Raw genomic sequence first — 20880 nt, forward strand, 5'->3', positions numbered from 1 at the left:
CCTGTTTTATAGTTATTTGTGTAATCTTTTTTCTCCTTACCAGAGGAGGAATAAAATATTTTATTAACCTTCACATTATGCTGCAATCATTTACCATTTATTTGCTGAATTAGAGTTAGAACAAAAAAACTAGTAGAACCACTGTGCACTTCTTATTAAATGTTCTCAATGTGTCACTTTTTAAATCTAGTTTTATGGTCTTCTGTTACTTTTATTCTATAGTTCCAAAAATGTTTTCTCATATGGTAAATTCACCTTATAGACCCATAATGCTATATAGTGAGCAGGAAAGAAAGGAGTACAATTTTACCAATATGGAAGCTACCAACATGGAAGTTAAGGAGAGAATGGAGTGGTAACTGCCCAAAAGCAGTTGGATCTTAACTTCAAGAACTAAATCTAGGGTTTTTTTTCTGCTTCATAAATTTGCCAGTGCTCCACATTTAATAATATGAGCTATGAGCAGGTAGAATGAAACCATCACCATTCTAAACTGAGAAGTTCAGGGGTGCCTGGGTGGCTCAGTCGGTTAAGTGTCCGACTTCAGCTCAGGTCATGATCTCGCACTCCGTGAGTTCAAGCCCCGCATCGGGCTCTGTGCTGACAGCTCAGAGCCTGGAGCCTGTTTCAGATTCTGGGTCTCCCTCTCTCTCTGACCCTCCCCTGTTCATGCTCTGACTCTCTCTGTCTCAAAAATAAATAAATGTTAAAAAAAATTTTTTTTTAATAAATAAATAAATAAATAAACTGAGAAGTTCAAAGATTACTCTAGATTTAGGGATTTCATAGGGATATTCTATTATGCTGGTTATCTTGAATAGGGCCTTGCTATTTTAAAACCAGAATAAAATACTAAAGTAAATTTGTAATACAAAAACTGTGTCTTTTTAGTTCTTACTATGATCAATTGAACCACAAACTCAACTAAGTTTTAAATTCCTAGCACTGAATTCAACAGGAATCCTGGCTCCTTGTCAAAATTAGCTAGCAAACTCCTGCTTTGGTACCCATTTTATTACTATAAAGTTTAAAATTGTAATTATTAAGTAAAATTCAATACTCAATCTTAAAATGTTTAGAGTCACTGCCATTTTGTTTTCTAGAGTCATCACTATAAAGGATAAAATGTAAAAAATTATATTTAGATATCTAGACTTTGAAACTTAACTCCTAATTTTCACAATGTCATAGGTAAAAAAAATCATACTTCAATAAATTTTTTTAAAGATCTGATGGCACAAAAACAGACACATAGACCAATGGAATAGAATAGAAACCCCAGAACTAAACCCACAAACGTATGGCCAACTAATCTTTGACAAAGCAGGAAAGAACATCCAAAGGAAAAAAGACAGTCTCTTTAACAAATGGTGCTGGGAGAACTGGACAGCAACATGCAGAAGAATGAAACTAGACCACTTTCTCACACCATTCACAAAAATAAACTCAAAATGGATAAAGGACCTGAATGTGAGACAGGAAACCATCAAAACCCTAGAGGAGAAAGCAGGAAAAGACCTCTCTGACCTCAGCCGTAGCAATCTCTTACTCGACACATCCCCAAAGGCAAGGGAATTAAAAGCAAAAATGAATTACTGGGACCTTATGAAGATAAAAAGCTTATGCACAGCAAAGGAACAACCAACAAAACTAAAAGGCAACCAACGGAATGGGAAAAGATATTTGCAAATGACATATCGGACAAAGGGCTAGTATCCCAAATCTATAAACAGCTCACCAAACTCCACACCCGAAAAACAAATAACCCAGTGAAGAAATGGGCAGAAAACATGAATAGACACTTCTCTAAAGAAGACATCCGGATGGCCAACAGGCACATGAAAAGATGCTCAACGTCATTCCTTATCAGGGAAATACAAATCAAAACCACACTCAGATATCACCTCACACCAGTCAGAGTGACCAAAATGAACAAATCAGGAGACTATAGATGCTGGAGAGGATGTGGAGAAACGGGAACCCTCTTGCACTGTTGGTGGGAATGCAAACTGGTGCAGCCCCTCTGGAAAACAGTGTGGAGGTTCCTCAGAAAATTAAAAATAGACCTACCCTATGACCCAGCAATAGCACTGCTAGGAATTTACCCAAGGGATACAGGCGTACTGATACATAGGGGCACTTGTACCACAATGTTTATAGCAGCACTCTCAACAATAGCCAAATTATGGAAAGAGCCTAAATGTCCAGCAACTGATGAATGGATAAAGAAATTGTGGTTTATATACACAATGGAGTACTACGTGGCAATGAGAAAGAATGAAATATGGCCCTTTGTAGCAACGTGGATGGAACTGGAGAGTGTGAGGCTAAGTGAAATAAGCCATACAGGGAAAGACAGATACCATATGTTTTCACTCTTAGGTGGATCCTGAGAAACTTAACAGAAACCCATGGGGGAGGGGAAGGAAAAAAAAAAGAGGTTAGAGTGGAAGAGAGCCAAAGCATAAGAGACTCCTAAAAACTGAGAACAAACTGAGGGTTGATGGGGGGTGGGAGGGAGGGGAGGATGGGTGATAGGTATTGAGGAGGGCACCTTTTGGGATGAGCATTGGGTGTTGTATGGAAACCAATTTGACAATAAATTTCATATATTGAACAAAAAAAAAATAAAATAAATAAAATAAAATTATTATAATTATTATTAAAAATAGATAAATAAATAAAGATCTGAACCTAATAATAATAATGATAATAACAATAAAAATGTTTCTAATTAGCGATCACAACTTTAATCAGAATTATGCTGGGTAAATTCCTAGCCAGTCTGTGACACTCTGTGTCTCCATGAGATGACATTAGGTACTAAAATTTAAGTAACACCCTAATATGCACATCTGTGCATATTTAAAATTAAAGAAAGTTTAAACTTTAGCTACAGTTACAACATATCTATAAATGGTGATATAATATTTAATTTGATCACATATAGATGTTTTATAATTTTGTATGATATGCTTGCTCCTATTTTGGTCTATGGCATAATAAAGGTATCAGAAATTAAATAAAAAGGTGCTATGGCTAACGAAATTAAAATGCATAAATGTCTATGAAAAATTCACTTGTCAGAAAGATGACAAGTTATCTCTAATATCTGAGTCATGAAAGTTTAAAAGGTGAAGGTTTCACACTTTAAAAAGTATACAAGAATTTAACAAAACTCTAGCAATACCTACTTTGCAGCTTCTCCCCTTGGCATTAGATGCAATAATATAGTTAAAACACATCCAGCACTTTTCTTGCTTCATAGTAAGTACTTTTTAAAGTGGAAAGTTGTTCCATTTTTACATACCTTGACATAGATCACAGGGAGCGTCTGTTTGGCTCGACTATAGTGTCTGGCAACTCTGTATACTGTTTCCGGAACATAGTCCAGCACCAGATTAAGATAGACTTCATCTTTCTGAAAGAGTTTATTAAAAACAAACAAACAGAAACAACAAACTTAGAAACTAGTTTTTTAAGTATTCAAATTAGAGTAAAATCTCTATATAGTCACTTATTCAGATTTTTTCCTACTTATTCGGATTTTTAAGAAAAGATTCATGCATTCAATTTTAATTATACAAAAATAATTCAGAATGTAACTATAGTAGTGAAAGCAAGTCTACCTTTTTACTAATAATTTCATGGAAAAAACATAGCCATTTCAATACTGTTAAGATTCCTAACTATATTTAAACTATTACTTTGGTTATAAGAGGATATCACCTGTCACAAAATTTCATCTTTTTTTAATATGTCTATTTATTTATTTTTCAGAGAGACAGAGAGAGAGAGCAGGGGAGGGGCAGAGAGAGAGAGGGAGATAGAGAATCCTAAGCAGGCCATGCACTGTCAGCTCAGAGCCCAACATGAGGCTTGAATTCAGGAACCAAGAGATCATGACCTGAGCCGAAATCAGGAGTCGGAAGCTTAACCGACTGAACCACCCCAGTGCCCCACAAAATTTCATATTTTCTAGTTTGAGAACCAGTACCCTCATATCCTATAAGGAAAGCTGTCACTGTAGTAGAGTGAGTACTGAACTGGGAGCTAAGATTTCCAGCCCTCGCTCTGTGCTAATGTATGCAAGTCAATCTCTCTAGGCTTTGTTCCTTAACTATAATATGAAAAATTGGGCTAGATGGTCTTCAAAATTTCTCTAACCTCTACAAGGTTCTATGGTTGTCTAATAGTCTGTAATTAGTAGAATAACCACTGTTTTCTACAAGTAACTGAAAGAAAAAGAATAACTTATTAAGGAGGCGAGTTACCATAGTCACAAGTTTATTGCAGGTCTTTTGTTTAAACATCCTTTCTCAGCAGCCTAAAGACACGAATCCAAGATCAGTGGAGAGAAAGAAGGGAATTCCAACTAAGTACAAAGTAGGAAAGAGGGACAGAGTGCTATCCTTACTCTCTTCACGTGAACAATAGCAGATAGATAAAATGAAGCAGAAAACAAAGTTGAGAATCACATGCAAATCCAGAATTGGCTACTGAATGGGAAAATCTGTAAGTAAAGAAACTTTCACAATCTTCCCAATTTGAAATCATGTTATCTACCAAAATGAAGTGAAAAATTTCCATTTTCAGCAGTTACTGAAAATTTTTCATGTTAATACTGACATTTTCCATGTCAGTAGCCACTGCAAAGGAAGTAATAAGGGTGTAGGTATAAAAGAGATGACATCTAAATTGAGTACGAGAGGAGCACTTAAGGCATAGAGAAAACTGTATACAAGATATGAGATCAATGAATACAGTGGAGCACAGGAAACAGTTTAGTGAGAGAGTATGCCACTGACTCTATTACCTTTGCGTTACTGCTCACTCCCGTTTTCTCCTCTCTTCTCTCCATATCCAGCTTAAATTCCACAGTCTACCATTATCCTCACTCTCTAACACAGGGGTCAGTAAACAACAGCAAAAGCCTGATGCTTGTTTTTATAAATAAAGTTTTAAGGAGCAAAGCAATGCTCATACATGTACGTATTGTCTATGGCTGCTTTGGGGCTACACTGGCAGAGCTGAATAGTTATAACTGAGACTTTAGCCTGCAAAACCAAAAATATTTATTATCTGGCCCTTTATGAAAAAGTGTGTCAAGTCATATCTGTTCAATAAGCCACAACCGTGGTTAAATCCAGCTTTCCATCCATTCCATGCCTGCACCCAAACTGCTGAATGTGGCTAAAACTGTGGTGTTTGTTTCTCACATTAAATTCATCATCAAGAAATTCAATTGGCCCAGCAATAATATATTTGCCTAGTCCATTCACTTTTCCAAAGTACCATACTTGATTTTTTTCTGTCCTTCTCTTTGATTTCCGATACCCCTCTTTCCATTTCACCCTCAGCTGATGTCCTTGCTTGCACCACTACATGCACCCATCTACATCATCTAATTCCATATGCTCTTCCTTCCCTTCTCTAACTAAACTAAGTTCCTTTTTAAGGTAAACCCTACTAAACATAAAATAATAATTATATATACACACATACACACACACATACTATTCTGCTTTTCCTAATCACAATCAGTGCTTCAGCAATTTTCCTCTCTCTCTCCATTAATTTTTCTCTCTCTTTGGGAGCATTACAATCTGTACACAAACTTGCTGTTATTTCTCCCATTGTTAAAAAGAAAACTCCTTCTAACTGCACTAATTACCACCATATTTTCTGGCCTCTTATAACAGTAAAATTCCTCCAAAGAGGCGTCTAAACTGACATTCTCCAATACCAGTCTCTTCTTATTTTCTCTGAAACTTACACCAGTAGGATTTCATCACCACTGCTCGAGCAGAATTGTTCTTCAAGATCAGTAATCTCCTTGTTGCTGAATCCAATGCCAATTTTCAGTCATCATTTTATCCTTCCTTTTCTACGTGACTTAGCACCACTATTTAACATAGTTGGATCATGTTCCCTTCTTCCGAATGCCTGCTTTACTTGGGTTCTAAAACACTATACTCTTCTGGTTTTCACCTTACCTCAAAGACTACTCTTCTTGCTCTCCATTTCTGGCTCATTCACTTAAGGAATGGAGGATCCCAGGGCTCAGTCCTCCAATCACTGTTCTTAATGTAAGCTCACTCTCGTGATGATTTCATCCAGTCCGAAGGTTCAATACTACTCTACACTGATGACTCCCAAATTCATATATATGCTGGGCCTCTGCTTTTAACTCCAGGCTACTATGTCAAATTGTGCACTTAACATTGCTCAGGCTGAAAACCTTAGAATCATCATTAATTTCCCACCCCCATCTTTCTCTCACACATATACATACACCAAAAAAATATTAATGTTTCCACCTTTAAAATTTATTCAGGATCTAATCAATTCTTACCATCTTCACTGCTACAACCCTAGTCTCCACCACTACCACTTCTCACCTAGATTATTGCCAATATCCTCCTAAATGGTCTCCTTGCTTCCATCTTTACCCTTTAATCTAATATCAACAAAACAGAAGTTAGATTGTAGCTCTTCCACTCTATCTCACTAAGATTTATTCTTAGTGGTCTGCAAAGGCCTCCACACATACTTCCTTATTTTCCTGTCCTCTACTTTACTGCTGTTCCCATTGCTCACTCATCTCTAGTGACAACAGCAGCTTCCTGCTATTTCTTGACCACATTTGGCAGGCTTTCACATTCAGGGCCTCTATACTGATTACTCCTTCAGCCTAGAATATTCTCCCCCGAGACATAAACACACACCTCACTTGCCTCACCTCCTTCAAATCTGTGCTAAAGTGTTACTGTTTTAGAGTGGCTTTCCTTAATGGGACTCTCCCCAATTCCTCTACCCCACAATCCTACCTACCTTCCCCATATTATTTTTTCCCAAGATATTTATTGCTTTCTAACCACATAGTTTACATTTTCTGCTTCCCCCCAACTAAGCTCAATGAGAAATAAGACTGTCTTTTGTTCACTGCTCTTTTCCACCTAGAATATTGCCTACCACATAGTAGGTACTCAATAAATATTTGGTGAATAAACTAAACTCAGAGGCAATGAATATTATTTAAGAATTAGGATGTCAGTCTTACAAGTCGGCTTTAACTCAAACAGCACTGTGCAAAGTGGGATATGGTAAGGGGGCAAGGAGGAGTTAGGAAGTTTAAGAGTGAAAGCAGTGTCAGCCTCTAGAAACCTGTAAGAATCCAAGGCCTACATCAGGGCTTAGGCAATAAGGACTGAAAGAAAAGGGAGGTTGGGAGGGGCAAGTATATTGGCTAGCTAAACATGAGAGTAACAGAGAACCAGAGAAACAAATAAGTTGAAATTAATTAAACAGTCTCTAAATTTTCACTACTATCATTGTTAGAAAAAAAATGACACCACATTTTTTTTCCTGTACACCTAAAATAAATTAAGTTAGTGAGAATTGTAAGTAAAATAAGTATATGTTTAAGGACGCTCTTTCTTGTAAAATAAGAAATAAGGTCATTTGCAGAACTAAAGGTAGTGAAAGTAATACTGCAGGCTAAGAGAAGAAAATTTCACAGGGCGCCTGGGAGGCTCAGTCGGTTAAGTGTACAACTTTGGCTCAGGTCATGATCTTGTGGTTCATGGGTTCATGCCCCGTGTCAGGCTGAGACAGCTCAGAGCCTGGAGCCTGCTTCAGATTCTGTGTCTCCCTTTGTGTCTGTCCCTCCCTGACTCACGCTCTGTCTCTCAAAAATAAATTTAAAAACATCAAAGTTTTTTTTAATTTCAGAGATGAAGTTTAGACAAGAAGCTTCAAGTGAAGTTGAGGTCCAATAAAAGGAACACATAAATAGAACATCCAGCTGGTGTCAAAGGGATGTGTACATAGAATTCAAGTGATGGTAAGCTATGGGTTTCAGAAAGGTCACTAACACAGGTGTTAAAACTATCCTTTAAAAAAAACCTGATTAGCTAGTTACAGGGTTTCTTAATTTTAATAAATCATTTGACAGAGTTAATTATGATATATTTATGATTTATGAATGACCTGAAGATATGTATAGCACTGTATTACAATTTAACTAATTTGCTAAACAGTATACCAAAAATGAAGAATAAAAAATGAAAACATTAATGTCAAATTCGAGAAGAGTTTCTAGTTTCTAGTTGTATAAGCTCTGTCCTTCCCCTGTCCCAATCAATATTTTCAAAAATGATTTCGTATATTAGGGGTCGCAAAAGCAAATGCCTTCAATGGCTAAGCAACAAATGTAAATGTGTGAGGCCAAAATGGGTACTGTAGTAAGGGGTAGTGGTTAATAAATCAGATAGATAGTACAAAACTTAACTGTAAGCATCCTAATTCACAAAAAATTAACAGAATGCACTAGCCAAATAAAACACATCAGGGGATGAATGTGGCAATTTACAATTTCTGACTTTAACACAATCACCAAAGACTGACACAAACCCAAGAAGAATGGCTTAAAATGAAGACCAAATAAGAGTTTAAAGAACTCTAATATCCAGGAAACCTACAATATAATATTTAACAAAGATAAATACAAAACCCTATGATTAAACTCAAAGTATCAATTTATTATGTAGAATGACAGATAAGACTTGACAGCAATTCAGTTGGAAAATAAACGATAGGCGTAATGAAGAGAACTCAAAAGGCAATCTACATTGAGGTGCAGTTAATGAGAAACTTCATGCAATATTAGATTACAGTTGAACTATTATGTTCAGATCAGTAAAGATAATTCCACTCCACTTGGCACAGTTCAGGCTTCATTTGACATACGGATAAGTATCCATTTTTAGGCAATGTATTTTATTCCTAATATTAAAAAAGCAGAATACACCAAAGAAAGATTAAAGAAACCATGTCTGCTATAGGTTGAATGTTCTAATTCACTACACTATGAGAAATATGGGATTTAAATTATATTTAGACTACTGCTTTGCAGATTAACATAAACCTGTCTCTTTGCTCAAATATATTTTGTTTATTCACTCCATTAATTCTCAAAAACTTGCAACTTCTTTAGAACCATGCAGGACATCTGTCCATTTTGTAAGTGAAGTATAAATGTCCATATACATTTAAAACTGTCATTTTGAATGTCTTCATTTTCTGAAACATTGAAGGTGTCTCGTTAAAGGCACTGTAAATACCTTTGATTTCATTGTTCTGTGCTTGTATTAAAATCACATCCACTTTTTTTTTTTTTTAATCTAACTGGATCCTAAGGCTGGAAACCAAAGCAGCCGACTAATAACACTATCACTGCTCTTGATTTGAAATAAATGGGCTCAACAATATCATGTTCTTTAAATACTCTTATTAAACTTACAGACAGATATTCTGCTAAATGTAATAGTCATAGGAATAATCCCTGAGGAAAGCCCATCTGTAGGAAACATCAAGTACAGAAAAGACTAATATTTTCACATTCCAAAAGTAGTTTTATTGGGAGGTTCATGAAAAATGTAATTCATAGGACAGGGTATGCTAATATTTTGAGAAGAAAGGACCACGACTCAGCTTTTCTATCACTTGTAATTTTCTAAAATATCCTAGGTCTGCCATTTTCTCAGTGTAGTCTCTCTCTTTTAGGTTACTAGACAATATGTGAATACTCACAGCTTAGCTATAAGATTTAAAAGCCAAATATAAAAATACAACATGTAAAAACTATCATTTGAATGGATATGCCTGAAAACAGTCTCTCACATAATGAGAAAGTACTAATTTCAAAGGACAATTACTAGGCTTCCCCCAAATTTACTAAGGAGTCACTGTTATATACCTTTTAAATTTTTTTTAATTTTGCTTCTTTTTTTTTCTTTACATTTTATTTATTTTTGAGAGAGAGACAGAGCACAAGTGGGGGAGGGGCAGAGAAAAAGGGAGACACAGAATCCGAAGCAGGCTCCAGGATCTGAGCTGTCAGCACAGAACCTGATGTGGGGCTCGAACCCACAAACCGTGAGATCATGACCTGAGCCGAAGTCGGATGTGCAATCGACGGAGTCACCCAGCTGCCCCATGCTATATATCTTTTAAAAAGAATTCTGCTAATATACAAAATGGATCTTATTCAGAAATCTCTAAAATATTACATGATGTACAATTTAGGGAGTATTTCTCTCAGTGGTTCAGTTTTTCTAGTTGTCACTTTAATTAACAAACTACTCTCTAATTGCTGGTAATCACTCCTCTGTGAACTCTACTCTAAAACCATTCAGTCAGGAATAAATTTAAGTGATAAAACTTTGATCACACCTAACAACTAAACAAGAGCTGAGACAACTCTATCCAACATTTGGAAAATAGACAGATGATTTTTGAGGTCAAGGAGGTCAAGGAAACAAAATTACTTGAGGCTGCAGCTTTAAGCAAAATCATGCTATAATTCTAAAAATTTGATGGAATGCAAAGCGGCTTATCATAGAACCCCAGTAGAAGACATTCAACAAAGTAGACAGCCCAGGATTCTCCTCAGAACTGGGTTTGGGAACTTGACTAGCAAACCTCCTCCCCAAAAAACCCAAAAAACAAAAAACTTAAAAATGAATGCCTTTTCTCCAATGGGTGTGCCAGAGTAGGCCAGAGATGGGAATAACACTAACAGTAAAGTGGGTCGATTAGGGAAAGGGAAATATTCTTTTCCTTGCGAGGGGTGGGAATGGGGAAAGGGAGACAAGTACCTGGCATACAAGATAATGGCAAGCTTCATCCTCATCTCACATTATATATAACACAAAATAAATACCAAAACTACAAAAGTTAAAAAAATAACAACTATAAATCTACCAGAGGAAAACATGAGTGTGTTTGCAATCCTGGAGGCAAAATATCTATAAGCTATTAAGGAAAATGATGCCATTAAGATTATATAAAAACATAAAACTTTTATACAACTTTCCGGAAGAAAAAAAAAGAGCCAAATTTTTAAAAAGGACAATATTTTTGTCCACCAAAAACTATTAGAACTAATTAATGAATTCAGTAACATTGCAGGGTATGAAAGTAATATACAGAAATCTGCTGTATTTCTACACACTAATAACAAAGTAGCAGAAAGAGAAATTAAGAAAACAATCCCATTTATACCTGCATCAAAAAGAAGAAAATACCTAGGAATAAATTTATCCAAGGTGGTAAAAGACCTATACTCTAAAAACTATAAAACAATGATTAAAGACATTGAACACAACACAAACAAAAATGTACCATGCTCACGGACTAGAAGAATTAACATTGTTAAAATGTCCATGCTACCCAAAGCAATCTACAGATTCAATGTAATGTCTATCAAAATACCAAGAGTATTTTTTCACAGAACTAGAAGAGATAATCCTAACATCTGTATGGAACTACAAAATATCCCAAATACCCAAATCAATCTTGATAAAGAAGAGCAAGGCTGGAGGTATTACAATCCCAAACTTCAAATTACACTACAGAGCCATAATAAAAAAGTATGGTACTGACACAAAAACAAACACATCGATCAATGGAAAAACCAGGGAACTCAGAATTAAACCTACCTTGGTCAATTAATCTACAATGAAGGAGGTGAGAATATAAAATGGGGGAAAAGACAATCTCTTCAATAAATGGTGTTAGGAAAAACGGAGAGCTACATGTAAAAGAATGAAACCAGACCACTTTCTAACATAAACCATAAAACTCCTACAAGAAAATATAGGCAGTACATTCTTGGATACCTGCCTTAGCAATATTTTTCTGGTTCCATCTCCTCAGGCAAGGGCAACAATAACAAAAGTAAACAACTGGAACTACATTAAACTAAGAAGCTTTTATTTTTTTTTATTTTATTTATTTTTTTAAATTTTTTTTTCAACATTTATTTATTTTTTGGGACAGAGAGAGACAGAGCATGAACAGGGGAGGGGCAGAGAGAGAGGGAGACACAGAATCTGAAACAGGCTCCAGGCTCCGAGCCATCAGCCCAGAGCCCAACGCGGGGCTCGAACTCCCGGACTGCGAGATCGTGACCTGGCTGAAGTCGGACGCTTAACCGACTGCGCCACCCAGGTGCCCCATAAGAAGCTTTTATACAGTGAAGGGAACCATCAACAAAAAGGCAATCTACTGAGTGACAGAAGATCTTTGCAAATGATAGATCTGAAAAGGGGTTAATATCCCAAATATATAAAGAAGTCATACAATTCAACACCAAAACCACCCCAAATAATCCAATTAAAAATGAGCAAAAGACCTGAATAGATATTTTCCCAAAGAAGTCATAGAGATGGCCTATAGGCTCATGAAAACATGCTCAATCTCACTAATCATCAGGGAAATGCAAATCAAAACCACAGTAAGATACCACCCTGACACTAGTCAGAATGGCTAGTATCAAAAAGACAAGAAACAGCACAAGTGTTGGCGAGGATGTGGAGAAAAGGGAATCCTCATGCACTGCTGGGTGGGAATGTAAACTGGTGCAACCACTGTGGAACAGTATGAAGATTCCCCCCAAAATTAAAACTAGAACTGCCATACAATCTAGTTCCACTATCTGGGTATTTACTTGAAAAAAACAGAAACACTAATTTGAAAAGATATATGCATCCCTATGTTTACTGCAACAGTATTTACCACAGCCAGGCATGGAAGCAAAATAAGTGTCCATCAATAGATGAATGGGTAAAAAAGATGTGGCATATATACACAACGGAATATTACTCAGCAATAAAAAAGAATGAAACTTGCCATTTGTGACAACATGGATGGACCTAGAGAGTTTATGCTAGTGAAATAAGCCAGACTAAGAAAGACAAATATCATATGCTTTCACATAAATGTGGAATCTAAAAGAAAAAACAAACAAACAAAACAGAAAGAGACTTCTAAATACAGAAAACAAACTGATGGTTGCCAGAGGGGAGGGGAATGGGGTGATAGGTGAAGGGGATTAAGAGGTACAAACTTCAACTATAAAATAAGTAAGTTACAAGGATGAAAAATACAGCATGGGGAATGTAGCCAATAATATCATTAATAATTCTGTATGGTGACAGGTGTAATTACACTGATCATGGTGAGCATTTTATAATGTACGTAGTTGTCAAATCACTATGGTACACTGAAAAATACTATCACACATTGTATATCAACTATAATTTTTAAAAAATTGACAACTTGGCAAAAAAATTTCTGCTCATATAGGACAAATGACTAATGTTTTTAAATTTCATTTTTTTAGAGACACAGAGTGTGCGTGCGAGTAGAGGTGGGAGAGAGAGAGAGGGAGAGAAACAGAATCCAAAGCAGGTTCTGCCCTATCAGCACAGAGCACGACGTAGGACTCGAACTCACAAACTGCGAGATCATGACCTGTGCTGAAGTCAGATGCTAAACTCACTTAGCCACCTAGCTGCCCCTAATTTGTTTTGTTTAAAATACAAATAACTCATTAATTATGACCGAAGTCAGTAAGAAAATACTAACATACCGATGAAAAAAAAAAATTAAAAGGGACATAAACAAATGGCTCTTAAGTCCTACCAATGGCCAATAAAAATAAAGATGTTTAACCTCCTTCATAATTAAAGAACTATAATAAAAATAACAATGAGCTATCATTGTTCACCTAACAAACCAGAAAAGAAAATTCAATCTGAGAAAAGTATGTATTGGGACAGGGTCATTGTTCAATATGAACTATTATACACTTGTGCTGAAAACCCCAAACTATTGCAACCTTTTGGGAAATCAATGCACTAATATAATACATCCCAAAGAGATGTACAGAGATCCAATTCAACTCAGCAATGCCATTTCTAGGAATCATGTGTATGAAAATATGTCTTTGCATGTGCACACACAAAGACAGTTGGAGGGGTGCTTGGGTGGCTTAGTTGGTTAAGCGTCCAACTTGGGCTCAGGTCATGATCTGTGGTTCATGAGTTCAAGCCCCGCATTGGACTCTGTGATGACCATCAGAACCTGGAGGCTGCTTCAGATTCTGTGTCTCCCTTGCTCCCTGCCCCTCCCCCACTAGTGCTCAGTCTCTCAGTCTCTCTCTCAAAAATAAATAAACATGAAAACAAACTTTAAAAGACAGTTGGAAATTTGCGTACAGCAAGAAATTAAAAATAATCTGCATGCCAGAAAGTAGAGACATGCTCAAAAGCAAAACTAAACAAAAGCCCACATGAATAGGGTATGTCAAAAGTAGACAGAAGCTAACTGGAAAGAGCTCCCAAAGGCCAAAGCTAGAATAGTCCGATCAATAAAATGACTAAAAAGATTAATAAATGGGGGAGAAAAGACCATGTCTCAGGCAGAAGAAATCCAAATAATTATGTAGCCAATCTGCTCTTAAGGAGAAGGAACATAAGTCCTTCCTTCTGAGCTGTAGGTTTCCTTCCAAAGTAACTTCCTTACAAAGGACAGAGCATGGAAAGCTGCAGGGGTGGGAGGGAAGGGGTATAACTTCACAGTGGAGAAAACTGAAAAGTATTAGGTCAGCCAGGTGATCAAGGTTAATAACATCCACAAGTTGTGCTAATGGTATATGCCACTGATATGATGTGATGAACACAGCACTGTGGACTTTTACAAATAACCAATTTATTATGAGATACATATCACACAAACCCCAATAGTGAGGCAAGCAACCAGTACTCCTCAAAACTGTCAGTCACCAAGAGCAAGGAAAAGTCTGCCACAGTCAAGAGGTACCTAACAGACAAAATAACTAAATGTAATGTGGTAGCCTAAATGGGATCATAGAAGAGAAAAAAGCATTAGGAAAAACTAAGAAAATCTAAATAAACTATGGAATTTAGTTAATAATAATGTATCAATTTGATTCATTAATGCTAACAAATGTAACCATACTAATGTAAGATGTTAACAATGGGGGAAATTAGGTGCAGTGTCTATGCACATAGACATAAAACACCATATTGTTATATTTTGGGGAATGAGGGCAACATGTTTCAAAATAATATGAGTATTATTACATTAACATGTGATATACATGCTCATATATGAATACAGGAAATTTACTTCTACAGAGAGGGATTTGAGGATTTAGATATCAGGTTAAAGATTTTACTTTTATCTACTGTCCTGTGTTATTTCAATTTTTTTCTAATATGAACTGTAATATTTTATAGTTTCATTAAAATATATTAAAATAACATAAAAACAAGGTGGTAACTGATATTCAAAAGAAACCTATAGATTCACATCTTCAAACAAATGACAGTTATCATCTCACTTGCTATCATTTATAATTTATGAAGACCCTTGACAATTCATCTACCTCAAGAATTTTGCATTATCTATACATTCATTCTCTAGTTCACAATCCTATTGAAAAGCCTGCATTGATCATCAGGAAAATTTTCATACAGATAATATGTATACCACTTTAATAGAATTCAACATGAAATTTTAAGTAACAAAATTGTGGAGTTATTTACACAACGTCTTTATTTCAGTAAATAAAATTCTCTGCTACCAGTGATTTTCACAAAATAAGGAAGGTGAAAGAGAGAAGATAAAGGAATGGAGGAGAGTTGTATTTTGTAAAGCAGACCAGGTGTACACAGTTATAACTTTGTACAGCATTTCTATACGTACACCATTTCTAGAACTTGAGATTTCATTTAATTAAAAAGTAACAAAAGACACTTTTCACATAGGGAGGCTGACCTTGATCCAATCAATCACTTATGAACTCCTTTCTACATCCCTAGCCTCACCTCCCACTACTAGACCCACACTCCCATACTTTATATACCAGAACTTTCAAAATACTTGTATCTCTTCTACACAGACTATGTTGTTTAACCTCACCAAGCATTTCAAACATCCTGTATTTCTAACCTGGCACACTTATACTGTACTATTTATCTAAAGAGCTCCTCCTCAAAACCGTAAGTATCATTTTTCCTATGTAATTCCTTCGCTGACCACTCTGGATAATTTATTACTTTTCTCTATAGTATTTCTGTTCATAGTGCAAGTAATTGTTACTCCATTTGTCATTTTACAGTATATTTCTTTTCTTGTCTTTCTCAAATTCATTTAGACAGACCTTATACTTTGTCTTTGTACCTAAAACACTATATAGTGCCAACAGGCTGAAATTAAAACGAACTTGGAAGATTTCAGAGAGTGGGTATTTGGAAAGAACACAGACTTAATAGCTGAAGAGTCTACAACTATGTGGCAGTAAGCACCACATAAATTTTGGATATTATTATCACTGCTGCTATAATTTTTGTCATAGAACAAAAGGCTATTTACTCTTTTCTAAAAATTCTCCAAAGTAGACACTATACAACTTCTCCTTGTTTAGCAATAATTACTGAGATATTTTTAAATGTTGTATTTCTAATACACTACTCCTGGAGAAATTTACATTCTGTGCTAAATAGTATATATAGCATACTATACAGACCCTGGAGACAGACTTTCTAGAGTTGACTCCTAACTTTGCCACTCAATAGCTGTAGGACTCTCAGGTAACTTACTTAACTGCAATTGCCTCAGTTTCTTCTTCCATAAAATGGGGGACAGTAACAGTACTCATTCTTTACGGGATCGCTGTAAAGTTTAAGTGCGTTATAAAGTACATGTAAAGTGCTTACAGCAATACCTGATGTAGAGCAAGTGTAATATATATTTGCTATTATTAAACAATAAATTGTAAAATAGTCAGTTAATGTTTATTAAGTGTTAATTATATGCCAAGTGCTATGATAAGCACTTAAACTTATTACACTTTTTTCTTACAAAACCCTTACTGTATAGACGAGAAGGGGAAAAGGCTTACTACAGTAAGTATCTTGCCCAGTCATACTGCTATCAAGTGGCAGAATTGGGATGCAAATCCAGCTAGTGCTCTTTAATTTTCAGAACAGATTCACTCCTACCCTTTCCTCTCCAGGGCTAGTGACAAACAGGCATAATCAAGCACAGCATTCTTCTCTCTGATCCCAAAAGCAGTGGTAGAATCTTCCTCTGCATACAGCCCTCTACACAGTTACTATCAATAGAACAAAGTTAATATGAGGAATGAAATCAATTTGTCATCCTTGCTATTTAACTGCCTCTCATGCAAGTAGAGGGAGAGTTTTATTTTAAGGAAGGCAATTTCTTTATTATCCAAGTAATCAATCTATGATGAACAAAGGTAAGATATTTTCACACGTAAGTTTACTTATAAAAATTTTTCTTAAAAAATTAATTTAAATAAAATTTAAGGCTACTGTAAAGACACAATGTGGTTTACAAACTATGTCCTTCAGAGCCCTAGGGTTCTACAGAGGTGAGCTGCAACTCAGGAAAAGCAAAGTCAGCTGGCCCCATACCCCAGTTTGAACCAAAGCAATTTTCCTTTTTATCTGTTCTATTTATAGAATAGGGGTTCTTCATAAAATTTTATTTAGGGGGAAAGGAATTTCTACTGCGAAATACTGATATTGAAAAAACACCATTCTCTAGGGTACTCAGAATTCACAAAAGTATATTAAGCCTAGACTTTCAAAACATTCAAAAATCCCATTTTTCCTCTGGTCAAGGAGAAAGAGTGCTATTTTTTCTGAACTAAATCAGTTACTAAAACCTACTGGGTAATCTAAAGTATACTAATTGACTACATGATGCTCTAGTTACTATAGCAAACACTAGTAATTCCAATCAGAAGACTACAACTAAGACTAAGTAACACCTCTGGTCTCTGTTCTGACTTAATTCATCCTTCTTTTAGTCATCCTCGTTACTCCTTTCCTCAGTTATATGCTAAAAGCTGATTATTCATAATCCCTAAATAAAAATACTGTTTAAAATGGCAGAGTGGAGCAAAATAAAGACAAGTTCACCAAAACAGATATAACCTTTCAAACTGTGATCAGTGGAAATATCTGCCAAGTATTACAGCAATCCTACTCTAACTTCATCCACAACTAAAGAGTGCTTATGCACAAAAATTATGATGCAGCTTTGGGATAGCTTAGCTATAATTTTAAAATTAAAAATAACAATGTGGGAGTAGTTAGGGGGTATTATGCAGTTCAACAACTCAGTGAAATACATACTATATAACCAATAACCAGAAATATTATGAGATCTCCAATATTTAATAAGATTATAAATAATTATTCATACAATTTTGTAAAACATGTACAAATAGAATGAGATATGTAGAGATGTAGAAGTTAAAAGTCAGGCTAGAAAGAGAATGAAGAAGGCTCAGGACAGATGAGAATCCATATAAAGATTTGGAAGGATCAGGCATTCAACGAAAGATGGGAAGAAACCCAATGAAAGAAGAGTACACAAACCCAGAGATGAGGCTGAAATCCACAGAGAGAGTAACCAAGAAAGAGAGCAACAGACAGACACCAGAGTTAAAGAGGGAAAACAAATGAGGGGGTGACACAGACCAAGAAAGAGGGACAGAAACCCAGACCAAAACATAGAGAGACCCAGAACCCAGAGTAAAAGGAGCAAAAACCCAGAAAGTAGATGGAGGAGACTAAACAGAAGTGAGACAATAGGCATAGAAGAGACAGAAAATGGTAGAGAGATAATGATGACGATGAAAAGGTTACAAAATATTTCATATCTGAACTCATACATCGACTAAGCCTTTCATCCTTATAATCTTGAAACACTGAATTCTGCTCTTTCTCAACCTCAAAATTTCTAAAATCATCCCCCTAACTGCCTCCTCACATCTCCTTTGGGCTCCTGTTCTGACCACCGATCTCCTGTCCAGATGGTCCCCTAAGCTCTCTGAAACCCCTAAAAGGAACTCTTTTGAATCCCAGTCTCTTCATGGAGGCTTTTTATACTGCTTTGCCCTTACACTGCTTTTCCCCAGATCCACCCGGATCCCACCCAAAGGCAATGGTTTCCCTACAGCTCTCTCAAATGAGGACTCTTCTCACCCTCAACACATTCTAGGACCAGCAGACAATACTTGGCAAACTGCTGGCTCTTTGCTGTGCTGGTCTCAAACAGCCTCTCTCCCAGAACTCCTAAGAGCTCTTTCACATGGCTACACAACTCTATCAACCCAACTTTGTCAATATCATTTCTCCACTTAGCACCCCACTTCCTGACACCACCACCACCACTACATGTGAAATCATACATATATCTAATGGGTATTTCTATTTGCTTGTCCCAGAGACATCTCAAAACTATTAACTTGTTACTTCCTCCCCCCCAAATTTATATATATATAAACATAAACACACACACACACACACACGCACACACACACAGGCAGTACACCAAGCTTCTCTTCAGACAGAAATCATCTTTAAAGGTCTGTAAGAATTTCCTAAGACATTTATATCCCTTTCTACAACTGTAGTTCTAAGTTCACTCTCAGTAATCTACTCTTGGAGAGTCAGAACTGATAATAACAAACCTAAGCTCCTGGGGTACCTGGATGGCTCAGTTGGTTAATGTCTGAGTTTTGATTTCGCCTCAGTCACGATCTCATAGATTGTGGGATCAAGCCCTGCCTCAGGCTCCATGCTGAGCGTGGAGGCTGCTTCAGTTCTCTCTCCCCTTCTCTCTCTGCCCCTCCCCAACTAGCGTTCTCTCCTCTCTTGCTCAAAATAAATAAATATTTAAAAACAACAACAACAGAACAAACCTGAACTCTCAACCCTAGAGCAGAACCCGTCTTTTCATATGGGACATATTAGTTTATTACCTGGTCTCTTGAGTAATGTTAGCCCTGCCAGAACAATTCAGAAGAATGGAAGTAGAGATGGTGAGGAAAGCAAGAAGAAATCATCTTTTCGGTGGCTAGAAGATCATAGGAGGTCCTGCACCTGTGTATTTCTGCATATCTTCAGAAAACCTCTTTTTGTTAAGGAAGGATCATTATTTTCAGCAATATATCACAACTTTTTTTCCCCTTTCTGTTTTGTTAATGAAGCTATCCAAAATTAAGCTGAATCTTTTTTTCACTATGAAAAATTTACAATGCTCAAGAGAAAGTTCTGAGATAAATAAAACATTATAAAGTAGTTTCTTTTTTATAATAGAGGTTCACTGTCCTTCTGGTTAACCTCCTTTAATAACTTCTCAATTGCTCTTTATCTATAAGACCATTTTTAATAATAAGCAGCTCTAAACAGCAACAGGGAGGAAAATCATCCATTGGGATACAGAAATAATAGTCCACTGTCACTACCAAGGCAGAATTAAGTGAGGGTGAGGGCAGAGTGTGATCAGGGCTTCCACCAGACCAAAACCAGATAGGTAAGCCTTTTGATGCCACCACAAACACAGCCTTATATTCAAAAGTTTGATATTCTTCTTTTTCTGCTCTTTATCTTTGTAAGCATTAAATGAGTTAATATTTGTAAAGTACTAAAAACAGTATCTGCCATATAGGGAGAGCTAATAAAGTAATCAGGAGAAAATGTTTAGGGGCTTTGATAATTCTGACCTCTACTTTCCTCCCTGAGGTATTATTATGTCTAGCATCTAACAACAAAAAGTCATGAGGATGCAAAATTCCATTGTAAGAGTGCTGTGAACATAACAGATGTTCCATAATTTTATTTGGGAAGGGCCAGGAAAAAGTAAAGACATATCAAAACAAATAAGATTAAAGACATAACACGCTGTTTGCTAGGTTTTTAAGAAAAAAAAAAAGTGGCATGAACCTCATAATTGGCTTTAGAAACAAAAGAGCTCAAATACTTATAAAGGCTTACAGTCCCTAATACAAGCACCTGAGAAACAAGAGTCACAAAGGAACCAATTTGCTAATTATCATTGCTAAAACATTAGCTGTGACTCACACTCACACACACACACACACACAAATATATAAATAACATTTATGTATCTACAGAATGTATATCACAGTCTTAGCTTAATACATAGGCATCTTCCCATTTTACA

At 36.1% G+C, this 20880-nt stretch overlaps 1 protein-coding gene across 3 annotated transcripts in view; it reads right to left on the bottom strand.

The window, feature by feature from the left end:
* The window catches only part of GSK3B (glycogen synthase kinase 3 beta), a 196413-nt gene that overhangs the window by 84930 nt on the left and 90603 nt on the right, over positions 1-20880 (bottom strand). For all 3 annotated transcript variants that reach the window (XM_043594258.1, XM_043594257.1, XM_043594259.1), the window contains exon 4: positions 3311-3421. In XM_043594258.1, the coding sequence (XP_043450193.1) occupies positions 3311-3421 (111 nt within the window). The remainder of the gene's footprint in view (positions 1-3310; positions 3422-20880) is intronic.

The sequence above is a fragment of the Prionailurus bengalensis genome, chromosome C2, assembly GCF_016509475.1.
Source record: "Prionailurus bengalensis isolate Pbe53 chromosome C2, Fcat_Pben_1.1_paternal_pri, whole genome shotgun sequence".
NCBI lineage: Eukaryota > Metazoa > Chordata > Mammalia > Carnivora > Felidae > Prionailurus > Prionailurus bengalensis.